We start from the raw sequence: 12,983 nt of genomic DNA on the forward strand, positions 1-12,983 counted from the left end.
GAGGGCGTGTAATACACCCAATTACCGCATAAAAATTGCATGCAACGGATGAAAACCAAAAGAATATTACCAATAAATATGCGTCACGAACGTACAGTTACTCTTGCAAAAGCAAGCATACCCGAAAAAAAGGTGCAGAACTGGATAAAAAAAAAACAAGGCATGAAAATCATGCTCGCTCCATTTCGGCGCATGTAAGTGTGTTCAGCGCATATAAAAACTTGCATGTTAGGGGCAGTGGCTTAACACGAGCATCATGGTAGTTAAAACCTGCTCGGACATAAACAAGATAACTAAAGCATTATAAGCATAAGCGTAATTAAGCAGGTACACCAGGACCAAACATCTCTTGTGTTAGTCGCTAAAACAAGCTTCAATCTCGAAACCATCACATATATCACATAAATTAATGGAAAAAGATGTACGTCAGCGTTGTCCTTTAGGCGATTCTCATGACCTTGATAACTTACACTGGCACTCGAAGATTTCCCTGGGAAGTACTTGTGGAAACAGAAGCGGAATACCACGCACATCTTGAATATTCCCTGCACAATTGTTTCAGAGATCAATCAAAACTGCTTTAGGGCGCATGCGGGCCAATATAGAACATCGCAGTGTTCACGAAGGTTCATTTTTACTTTCCTTCTTATCGACCACATTAAGTGTAATTTTATGCTAATGTAATACAGATTTAGAGTATACATATACATTAAATTTATAATGTTTATATATTATAAATTAATACAGATTTTAATCTATACTAACGTCATTCCTTCTGGCATTAATAAGGGTGTTACAGTGAGAGCTTTCGCCGACTACTGTATGCTCTGCTTTGGTGTAAACAATTCCGACCATCAAAAAGCACTTAATGATGCTCTTGCAGCCGTTCAAAATGGCGCCAAGGCTGAAATTTGAAGATCAATAGGAACACTTTATCCTCATTTCAGGAATTTGAGCCTGAAAAATACTATAAATTTGTTCAACCCCTGAAAAGAGGCGTCGAAGATTCGAAAAACTTAGAAGAATAAAACAGACCTCTGAATCTGCAAAATTAACTGCCTATTTAACTTGTGTCCAAGCAAAATTAGAACGCTAGAATATCGCATTATATGGGATGCCTTAGAAAGTGGCTTAAAAAAAACTTGAAGCTGTGCAAGGAAGAGCAGCTCGATTTATAATATCCAGATATACGCCTATCGACTCTGTAACTCAGATGCTGCGTTGTCTTAATGTGCCACCTTTAGCCGAACGTCGCCGAATAACCAGATTAAAATTTTTATTTTAGCTCAAGAAATTCCTTCAATATCGATAGTTCCCGTCACTTGGTCCCCAAACAACTTACTCATCTGAGAGCAAGCAATGAATACTGTTACCTAACCCGAATCCTCGCATTATTATATACACTAATTCTTACTTTCCGAGGGCGCTAGCAGAATGGAAAGGTTTACCAGCATCTCTCTAACTGTTCAGTACGTTAACAACGTTTGAAAAACCTATTTCCACTTTAATCTCAAAACCATCACATATATCACATAAATTAATGGAGAAAGAAGATGTTATAACAATGCAATATATACGCCTAACCGCTTCGTCATTGCATCTCGCCTGAGGTGAAGACCAGAAATGTAGAAATGTTTTTCCTTTTTTTTCTATGTGAATTAACTGATCTCAAAGTGAATATTTATTAACAATGCTTTTCTAAAATATAACATTACGTTGCAAGAAATGTGACCGTGTAGATGAAGATGAACTTTGTGTTTTTGTATAAATGCAAGTAAATAGTTTACTTAACTGTCACGTGCCGCCACTGAAACGGGCCCAGAGCCAACAGCATTTCCAAATAAAGTAAACAAATAAATAAATGCGTTAAGTGCTACAACTGACCGCTCCGCCAGTTTAATTTCGTGAATCCAATAACTAAACTTAAACTTATTTTTCTTAAATATGCAGAGAAGTTTTCTTGACCGATGTATGGCGTGCGAATCCGGTGTTTCTAGGTTTGAATATTTCTTTAGGTTGCCTCAAAAACCACATTACAAAATGCACTATAATATAATCACGAGGATCGTGATTGAACTGGCAGTGAATGTAGCTAGGTTGGGCACTTGAAGGTTCTCCCGACGAGCATAAGCATTACTGCACAAAAGCTCATGTAGGTCTCCTGCCTTCAAAATTGAGAAAATTGACGAATCTTTCCAAATCTGCGATGGTATGAGAGACAGCAGGAACTATTGCGTTAAAAACTACACAGAGGCTGACATGAAAGACGACATTCATATTGGGCTCGAAACGCTTGCAATTATTTAAGCCACAGCCTCATAGTATCAACTATCAATCAGACAGAAAAAAAATGTTAACATGAAATAAGAATGGTAATGACTAAACAGCGACAGTCCGAATATATTTCTTTCGTCTTCAATCCACTCCTTAAGCGAATGGCAGCCTCACGCTTCAGGTGCTGATTCTAATATTGGGAACCTGGGACCACCAGCTGGCTTCAGTGGATGAATAATAATTGTTTTTTTTGGGGAAAGGAAATGGCGCAGTATCTGTCTCATATATCTTTGGACACCTGAACCGCGCCGTAAGGGAAGAGATAAAGGAGGGAGTGAAAGAAGAAAGGAAGAATAGGTGCCGTAGTGGAGGGCTCCGGCATAATTTCGACCACCTGGGGATCTTTAACGTGCACTGACATCGCACAGCACACGGGCGCCTTAGCGTTTTTCCCCCATAAAAACGCAGCCGCCGCGGTCGGGTTCGAACCCGGGAACTCCGGATCAGTAGTCGAGCGCCCTAACCACTGAGCCACCGCGGCGGGGCACTTCAATGGATGAACAGCTATTTTTTACGACGCCCTAGCTATGGCCTACAAGCGTCGCTCTATGCTTGACTAAAACAGTTCGCGAAGCAGACAAGGCAAAGAAGCAGGTCATTTTTGTGGGTGAAGGACTCGCCATTTTATCGCCTTTACGACCTCGACAAGGCTGCATAGATATGCGCAAAATCAGCTGAGTGGACATATGTGTGACCAATACGACGCTTAGAGTGCTTGTTAGGTTATTTCCTGAACAAAACTAGCGAAGAGACTGTCACATATAATAAGGAGTCTAAAAAAATTATGAAGGAGAGATCTGTGAAGAAGACGACGTTTGGTTTGGTTTATGGTTTATGGGGGTTTAACATCACAAAGCGACTCAGGCTATGAGGGACACCGTAGTGAAGGGCTCCGAAATTCTCGACCCCCTGGGGTTCTTTAACGTGCACTGACATCACACAGCACACGGGCCTCTAGAATTTCGCCTCCATCGAAATTCGACCGCCGCGGCCGGGATCGAACCCGCGTGTTTCGGGCCAGCCGCCGAGCGCCATAACCACTCAGCCACTGCAGCGGCCAAAGAAGCTCGCTGTCCACCTCTTCGGCTCAGCTACCAAGGCTGCGGGGCAGTGGCTAAGTACCTGGCGGTGTTGCTCTAGCTTGCTAAATTTCTCCTTTTTGTCTGTGCCTGTTTGCTCCTGTTCTTGGGTGATTGGGTGCGGGACGAAAGCTTAATGTCTACTTCTTCTCCTGGCCAGGGGTTTTCCCCTTGGTCGGCATCTCTTCCTAAAGACCAGCTCCCAATCGATCTCTTTTTCCGCAGCGGTGTTTCAAGCATTCCAGTCGCATTAGTGCCTTCCGATGGAGGCGCTATCCGACTGAACAACCCGGAGGCCGTGCAGGCGGCTCTTAGGTCAACATCGCAGCATTTCATGCACATTACCGACGTCCGGCAGTTCGGCAGGGGTGGCATTTTGTGCAGGTCGCCGGATAAAGCCTGTATTGAAGACCTGCTGAAGTGTACTGCATTCGCCAACCACCCGGTGAGCGCATTCATTCCACCTCATCTAGCATGTTCCAAGGGCTTGGTCCGAGGGGTCGACTCTCGATTAAGCCCTGCGGAAACGCTTGAGAACCTCTCGCCTGCGGGAGTGATTGCTGTCCATCGATGCAGCAGAATGGTTGACGGAGAAAAAATTCCAACGGAGTCCGTCATTGCCACATTTGCAGGAATATTTTGCCCGTCAGAGATTAAGGTGTGGCCATTGGTTTTTCGAGTATGTGCCTTTAACTCTCGGCCCCTTCAGTGTCAAAACTGCTGGCGATTTGGCCACAGCGGCAAAGCCTGCAAATCGGCCTTACGCTGCTGTGCCTGTGGGGAACGTCATTGCAGAGAGGAATGTCCTGAACAGCAAGAGAAATGTTGTTTGTGTAGCGGTGCTCACTCTGCTGATTCGCCTGACTGTCCTGCACGAGCACAAGAAGTTCAGGTGCTCGAGCTCATAGACAAGCGCAGATGCACGCGGAGAGAGGCTTTTGCCGCAGTCAAGGAGAGAACCTCAGCCTACTCTAGTGTGGCCGCCAAATGTCCACCCATAATGGATTCTAGTTGGTCCCAGGCTATTACAGCGGCAGTTGAGAAAGCTGTGGCAAATGCAATGGATCGCATTATGGAAACCGTGTCCACGTGCATTTCGCAGGTCATAGCTGCTCAGATGACCAATCTTCTGCAGGCTTCCACCGCTCCGCTCTTGTCTTCTTTGGCTTCGGAAGCTACCCCTCCTTCTGTAATTATCGATTCCGCTCCACAGGGCCAAAAACAATGTGAGCAACAAAAGACCTGTCAGGCCTCTCCTTCGCATAGCGTTATGGACGCATCCTCTATGGATTGTATGGATATGGAGTCTGATCTCCGCGCCCAGAAACGAAGTGGGTCTCCTCTGAATATTGCGGGTCCATCTTGCCCCCAGTCAAAGACAAAGAAAAGTAACGCAAGTCAAAACGCTAAGAGCAGGATTCTAGAAAAGGCAGTCGCGGCTGCGGCACTTCCGCCAAGATAGGGTTCTTAAGTGCACTCCAGTGGAATTGTCGATCTATATTCTCAGCTTCAACAGATTTAAATTGTCTATGCACTCTGCTTCTACCGGATTTAGTTGCTTGACAGGAAACATGGCTAACTTCAAATTTCAATTATCATCTCAAGGATTACCATCCGTTCCGGCTTGACCGGTCATCACGAGGGGGAGGGTTGTTAGTGCTCATATCTACAAAGTTTTGCCACAGGGCATGCATTTCTTTTCAATATGCGGACAATGAATGTGAAATTCTTGCGGTTGACCTTAGTGTCCCAGGTCAACAGCCCTTTACGGTAGCTAATGCATATTTCCCTTCTGGTGTGCGTGACACTCGGCCCCTTGACTCACTCATGTCTAGTAGCCGATCTCAGGTTCTTTTACTTGGCGACTTCAATTCGCACCATGTGACTTGGGGGTTTAAAACAGATAGCTTTGGTTCTAGACTATTTGATTGGGCTTCTGGCAATAACTTGATCTGCAACAATTCCGGATTGCCTACGTTTGTCCGCAGTCAATGCCGCTCTGCCTTGGATTTAACTTTTTCCTCCCCGAGGAGTCTCTGTTATGTCTGGGGCGCCTGTTGGCTGTGCAACAAACAGTGATCATCTACCGATTAGTTTCAAGTTTGCGTGTAAATTAACTCTTCCTGAGCGACATCAGCGCACGTTAATAAATTACGATTGCTTTAAAGACACGCTAAAATCAGCCCTCCAAATCACTTCAGACACTCGCGCTCAGAGAAGTGCCGAAAGCAAGGCTGCACATCTATGCTCGGTACTGGACAATGCAAGACAAAAGTCTGAATTTTTGCTTAAGAGCACAAAGGGTGCAATCGCGAACAATTGGTGGAATGCTGAGTGCACGCGTGCATATAGACGACGAAAAGCAGCTTGGAAGAAACTTCTCATCAATCAATGCCCAAAAAATTGGCTGGATTATAAGTATGTTGCAGCAACATTTAGGCGCACTGTCGCCCGTGCAAAAGAGGAGTATAATACAAATCATTACGATTTCCTTTCCCAATCAGGAAATAAACGAGCTTTATTTAATTTCCTGAGGCGCAACACGGTGATTCCTGCGGCTGCCAACATTGAATCCTTTGTTCAGTCCCCTGCTGACATCGCAAAGGCCTTAGAGGATATTGCGTGTGACCTAGAGCTTCGCTTTACATTTGCTTTACCTTCTCCTACTATATTCACATGCACCTCAAGTGACTTCACTGAGGTCTCTATGCCTGAGCTGTCGCAAATTGTTCTGCGCTTATCCCCAGCGGCTCCTGGCCCCGATAGGGTCACTTCATCTATGATCAAAATATTGTTCAATGAATCTCCTGCAGACCTGTTGGCTCTAATTAACCATTCTATTAAAGGTCCTTGGATACCGCATGAGTGGCGTCTTGCTGAAATAGTTCCATTGCTTAAAAAGCAAGGGGAGGGCTTAACTTTAGACAATATAAGCCCTATTTCGTTAACATCGAACCTTGTGAAATTGGTGGAAAGGGTCCTCCTCAGCCGTGTCATGTCATTTATTTCAGAAAATGCTGTATTGAATCCATGCCAAATTGGTTTCAGGCCGGGTTGTTCAATTTGGTGTGCTCATACTGACCTTGAGAGTCGTATTAAATTAGCTCGCAATAGAAAAAAGTTTGCTGCGCTTGTCACCTTGGATGTCAGTAAAGCATACGACAGCGTGGAGCACTCGACTCTATTACTAAGTTTACAGAAACTCAACTTCCCAAGCTATTTTGTAGCCTGGATATCTGTTTTTTTGGAAAATAGAGAATTTTACTGCTCCCAAAATGGTGTTTCCTCAAGGAGATTTCCACAGACAAGAGCTGTTCCGCAAGGATCAGTTCTCTCACTTGTTCTTTTTAACATTTTTCTAAGCTCAATTCCATGCATTCAAAATGTGAAAACTTATGTGTACGCCGACGATATTGCATTTTTTGCATCAGCAACTGACATTCACACTCTCTATCAAACCCTACAAAATTACCTCAATGTTCTTGACAACTGGCTAGGAATAATTCATCTGTCCCTTAATGTGAAGAAATGCGCATTGTTAGTATTTCCAGTTTCTGTTCCAGTAAATATCTGCCTGGTCTATAGAAATAACATAATACGTCAAGTTCAGACGGTGAAGTATCTCGGTGTAATATACGACCCTACTCTCTCCTGGCGGCCCCACATTGAGCAAGTTTCTGCAAAAGGAGTTCGGGCCATTGGCATTCTGCGCAGGCTTTGTAGTGCTAGGTCAGGCATGAGAAGGCATACGCTTCTGATGATTTATAAAATGTACATCCGCCCAATTTTGGAGTTCGGGTGTGTTTTATTCTCAGGAGCTCCTGCCTATAAACTTCGCCCTCTTGTGCTTTTGGAGCGTGAGGCGTTGCGCCTTTGTCTGGGGCTTCCAAAATATGTCGCCAATGCTGTTCTGCACCTTGAGGCGCGAATGCCTTCGTTATCAGCTAGGTTTCGCCTTTTAACAGTTCAAACATTTTTAAAATTGTGCGACTCACCTCTTCACGCTTCCAGTATAATATTTCTTAGTCAACCTTCCGCCTTTTTTAGTGCTGCCTGGTCTCGATTTCATACCCCGCAGATATGTTACGTGCAGTCCCTCCTTGATCGCATAAATATTCATTTCACAGATGTCCGCCAAATATTTAACAACTCCTCATCTGTCCAGATTGAATTCGATGATATTTTTCCATCGAATGCAAAGCTGCAGCCCTTCCCACTTCTTCAGGGTCTATTGCAGGACCACCTAAGGTCCTTTCCCTCTCATGTTCTTATTGCTACTGATGCCTCGCAGGATCGCGAAAAGGCAGGTGTGGGAATCTTTTCGCCTTCACTGGATTGGTCTTTTTCTCTCCGTCTTCCTGACTTCACTCCAATTTTTCTGGCTGAATTATTAGCAGTAATCTTAGCCTTACGAAAATTAGAATCTACAGTTTCCCAGGTCGTGGTTATGACAGACTCTCTGTCCATTTGCTCTTCCTTATCCTCACCCACTGACTCTCGGCCGTTACGCCTCTTTAAGTTCCTGATTCCGCTCCATCTAAATTCGGTAAGGTTGCTTTGGGTACCCGGTCACATGGGCTTTCACTTAAATGAGGTTGCAGATTCCTTAGCAAGAGCCTCTCTCAGCGGCCCAATTGTTGCTGTCCTGCCATCATGTGCATATACAGCTGCGGTGAGGTTTCGCAGCTACACAATATTTCAGGAATTTGCTGCCTCGGCTCTTACATCATCTCCCGAATATCAGCATCTTCTGCATCCTTGGAGTAGCAAAGACTGGCGCTCACGCAGACTAGAGGTCTCTTTCACGCGCTTGCGTTGCCGGGTTCCCCTTCTAAATTTCTACCTTCACAGATCTGGCCTGGCAGCTTCCCCACTGCGCCCTTTTTGTGCCGAACCTGAGACAATAGATCACTTCCTGCTGTTCTGCCGCCGCTTTTCTCATTTGAGGAAGAGTATTTTGCAGATTCCATTTCATCAACGGGGCTTGCCTGTGTCTTCCGCGGTTGTTCTTTCCATTGGCGCTTCTTTACTTGGACGAAGCGACAGGAGTGTGCGCTCTGCTGTGCAAAATTTTCTTCAAGAAACGCAGCGACTCCCATTCTAATTTCTTTTTCCCGCCCTCAATCAGTACGACATTGCAACATTACAGGCATTGTGTACTATTATGCACTATAAGCAATTGTCCCGTCTTTGATCTCCAAGTTAACTGGACCCCTTTCCTTCCCTTTTCCAATCTCTTAGACTACATACTATTACCACTCCTTTTCCCGTCAAAACTTTCCTGTATCCAGTAAGTAACCGCCTGTGTCTTGGCCACTCCCCCGTAGTGGGTATGTGCCAGCAACGTCTGAGGCCTTCCTTCCTTCCTTCCTAACGCAAGCAGAATCACTTGTTCTGTTCTGTTCTGTTCTGTTCTGTTCAGCGGCTGTTCTGTTGACGTGGCTCAGCTACCCAGGCTGCGGGGCAGTGGCCAAGTACCTGGCGGTATTGCTCTAGCTTGCTAAATTTCTCCTTTTTGTCTGTGCCTGTTTGCTCCTGTTCTGGGGTGATTGGGTGCGGGACGAGAGCTTAATGTCTACTTCTTCTCCTGGCCAGGGGTTTTACCCTTGGTCGGCATCTCTTCCTCAAGACCAGCTCCCAATTGACCTCTTTTTCCGCAGCGGTGTTTCAAGCATTCTAGTCGCATTAGTGCCTTCCGATGGAGGCGCTATCCGACTGAACAACCCGGAGGCCGTGCAGGCGCCTCTTAGGTCCACATCGCAGCATTTCATGCACATTACCGACGTCCAGCAGTTCGGCAGGGGTGGTATTTTGTGCAGGTCGCCGGATAAAGCCTGTATTGAAGACCTGCTGAAGTGTACGTCATTCGCCAACCACCCGGTGAGCGCATTCATTCCGCCTCATCTAGCATGTTCCAAGGGCGTGGTCCGAGGGGTCGACTCTCGACTGAGCCCTGCGGAAACGCTTGAGAACCTCTCGCCTGCGGGAGTGATTCCTGTCCATCGATGCAGCAGGATGGTTGACGGAGGAAAAATTCCTACGGAGTCCGTCATTGCCACATTTGCAGGAATATTTTGCCCGTCAGAGATTAAGGTGTGGCCATTGGTTTTTCGAGTATGTGCCTTTAACTCTCGGCCCCTTCAGTGTCAAAACTGCTGGCGATTTGGCCACAGCGGCAAAGCCTGCAAATCGGCCTTACGCTGCTGTGCCTGTGGGGAACGTCATTGCAGAGAGGAATGTCCTGAACAGCAAGAGAAATGTTGTTTGTGTAGCGGTGCTCACCCTGCTGATTCGCCTGACTGTCCTGCACGAGCACAAGAAGTTCAGGTGCTCGAGCTCATAGACAAGCGCAGATGCACGCGGAGAGAGGCTTTTGCCGCAGTCAAGGAGACAGCCTCAGCCTACTCTAGTATGGCCGCCAAATGTCCACCCATAATGGATTCTAGTTGGTCCCAGGCTATTCCAGCGGCAGTTGAGAAAGCTGTGGCAAATGCAATGGACCGCATTATAGAAACCGTGTCCACGTGCATTTCGCAGGTCATAGCTGCTCAGATGACCAATTTTCTGCAGGCGTCCACCACTCCGCTCTTGTCTTCTTTGGCTTCGGAAGCTACCCCTACTTCTGTAGTAATCGATTCCGCTCCACAGGGCCGAAAACAATGTGAGCGACAAAATACCTCTCAGGCCTCTCCTTCGCATAGCGTTATGGACGCATCCTCTATGGATTGTATGGATATGGAGTCTGATCTCCGCGCCCAGAAACGAAGTGGGTCTCCTCTGAATATTGCGGGTCCATCTTGCCCCCAGTCAAAGACAAAGAAAAGTAACGCAAGTCAAAACGCTAAGAGCAGGATTCTAGAAAAGGCAGTCGCGGCTGCGGCACTTCCGCCAAGATAGGGTTCCTAAGTGTACTCCAGAGGAATTGTCGATCTATATTCTCCGCTTCAACAGATTTAAATTGCCTATGCTATCAGCTTCTACCAGATTTAGTTGCTTTACAGGAAACATGGCTAACTTCAAATTTAAATTATCATCTCAAGGACTACCATCCGTTCCGGCTTGACCGGTCATCACGAGGGGGAGGGTTGTTAGTGCTCATATCTACAAAGTTTTGCCACAGGCCATGCATTTCTTCTCAATATGCGGACAATGAATGCGAAATCCTTGCGGTTGACCTCAGTGTCCCAGGTCAACAGCCTTTTACGGTAGCTAATGCATATTTCCCGTCTGGTGTGCGTGACACTCGGCCCCTTGACTCACTCATGTCTAGTAGCCGATCTCAGGTTCTATTACTTGGCGGCTTCAATTCGCACCATGTCACTTGGGGGTTTAAAACAGACTGCTTCAGTTCTAGACTATTTGATTGGGCTTCTGGCAACAACTTGATATGCAACAATTCCGGATTGCCTACGTTTGTTCGCAGTCAATGCCGCTCTGCCTTGGATTTAACTTTTTCCTCCCCAGGAGTCTCTGTTATGTCTTGGGCGCCTGTTGACTGCAACAAACAGTGATCATCTACCGATTAGTTTCAAGATTGCGTGTAAATTAACTCTTCCTGAGCGACATCAGCGCACGTTAATAAATTACGATTGCTTTAAAGACACGCTAAAATCAGCCCTCCAAATCACTTCAGACACTCGCGCTCAGAGAAGTGCCGAAAGCAAGGCTGCACATCTATGCTCGGTACTGGACAATGCAAGACAAAAGTCTGAATTTTTGCTTAAGAGCACAAAGGGTGCAATCGCGAACAATTGGTGGAATGCTGAGTGCACGCGTGCATATAGACGACGAAAAGCAGCTTGGAAGAAACTTCTCATCAATCAATGCCCAAAAAATTGGCTGGATTATAAGTATGTTGCAGCAACATTTAAGCGCACTGTCGCCCGTGCAAAGGAGGAGTATAATACAAATCATTACGATTTCCTTTCCCAATCAGGAAATAAACGAACTTTATTTAATTTCCTGAGGCGCAACAAGGTGATTCCTGCGGCTGCCAACATTGAATCCTTGTTCAGTCCCCTGCTGACATCGCAAAGGCCTTAGAGGATATTGCGTGTGGCCTAGAGCTTCGCTTTACATTTGCTTTACCTTCTCCTACTATATTCACATGCACCTCAAGTGACTTCACTGAGGTCTCTATGCCTGAGCTGTCGCAAATTGTTCTGCGCTTATCCCCAGCGGCTCCTGGCCCCGATAGGGTCACTTCATCTATGATCAAAATATTGTTCAATGAATCTCCTGCAGACCTGTTGGCTCTAATTAACCATTCTATTAAAGGTCCTTGGATACCGCATGAGTGGCGTCTTGCTTAAATAGTTCCATTGCTTAAAAAGCAAGGGGAGGGCTTAACTTTAGACAATATAAGCCCTATTTCGTTAACATCGAACCTTGTGAAATTGGTGGAAAGGGTGCTTCACAGCCGTGTCATGTCATTTATTTCAGAAAATGCTGTATTGAATCCATGCCAAATTGGTTTCAGGCCGGGTTGTTCAATTTGGTGTGCTCATACTGACCTTGAGAGTCGTATTAAATTAGCTCGCAATATAAAAAAGTTTGCTGCGCTTGTCACCTTGGATGTCAGTAAAGCATACGACAGCGTGGAGCACTCGACTCTATTACTAAGATTACAGGAACTCAACTTCCCAAGCTATTTTGTAGCCTGGATATCTGTTTTTTTGGAAAATAGAGAATTTTACTGCTCCCAATATGGTGTTTCCTCAAGGAGATTTCCAGAGACAAGAGCTGTTCCGCAAGGATCAGTTCTCTCACCTGTTCTTTTTAACATTTTTCTAAGCTCAATTCCATGCATTCAAAATGTGAAAACTTATGTGTACGCCGACGATATTGCATTTTTTGCATCAGCAACTGACATTCACACTCTCTATCAAACCCTACAAAATTACCTCAATGTTCTTGACAACTGGCTAGGAATAATTCATCTGTCCCTTAATGTGAAGAAATGCGCATTGTTAGTATTTCCAGTTTCTGTTCCAGTAAATATCTGCCTGGTCTATAGAAATAACATAATACCTCAAGTTCAGACGGTGAAGTATCTCGGTGTAATATACGACCCTACTCTCTCCTGGCGGCCCCACATTGAGCAAGTTTCTGCAAAAGGAGTTCGGGCCATTGGCATTCTGCGCAGGCTTTGTAGTGCTAGGTCAGGCATGAGAAGGCATACGCTTCTGATGATTTATAAAATGTACATCCGCCCAATTTTGGAGTTCGGGTGTGTTTTATTCTCAGGAGCTCCTGCCTATAAACTTCGCCCTCTTGTGCTTTTGGAGCGTGAGGCGTTGCGCCTTTGTCTGGGGCTTCCAAAATATGTCGCCAATGCTGTTCTGCACCTTGAGGCGCGAATGCCTTCGTTATCAGCTAGGTTTCGCCTTTTAACAGTTCAAACATTTTTAAAATTGTGCGACTCACCTCTTCACGCTTCCAGTATAATATTTCTTAGTCAACCTTCCGCCTTTTTTAGTGCTGCCTGGTCTCGATTTCATACCCCGCAGATATGTTACGTGCAGTCCCTCCTTGATCGCATAAATATTCATTTCACAGATGTCCGCCAAA

At 45.5% G+C, this 12,983-nt stretch overlaps 1 protein-coding gene across 1 annotated transcript in view; it reads right to left on the reverse strand.

Annotated features, from left to right (window-relative positions):
- Positions 1-12,983, reverse strand: part of LOC144123019 (uncharacterized) — an 89,000-nt gene that overhangs the window by 35,218 nt on the left and 40,799 nt on the right. The window contains exon 3 of the mRNA XM_077655945.1: positions 471-545. Within this exon, the coding sequence (XP_077512071.1) occupies positions 471-545 (75 nt within the window). The remainder of the gene's footprint in view (positions 1-470; positions 546-12,983) is intronic.

This window comes from Amblyomma americanum, chromosome 3 (genome assembly GCF_052857255.1).
Source record: "Amblyomma americanum isolate KBUSLIRL-KWMA chromosome 3, ASM5285725v1, whole genome shotgun sequence".
Classification (NCBI taxonomy): Eukaryota; Metazoa; Arthropoda; class Arachnida; order Ixodida; family Ixodidae; genus Amblyomma; species Amblyomma americanum.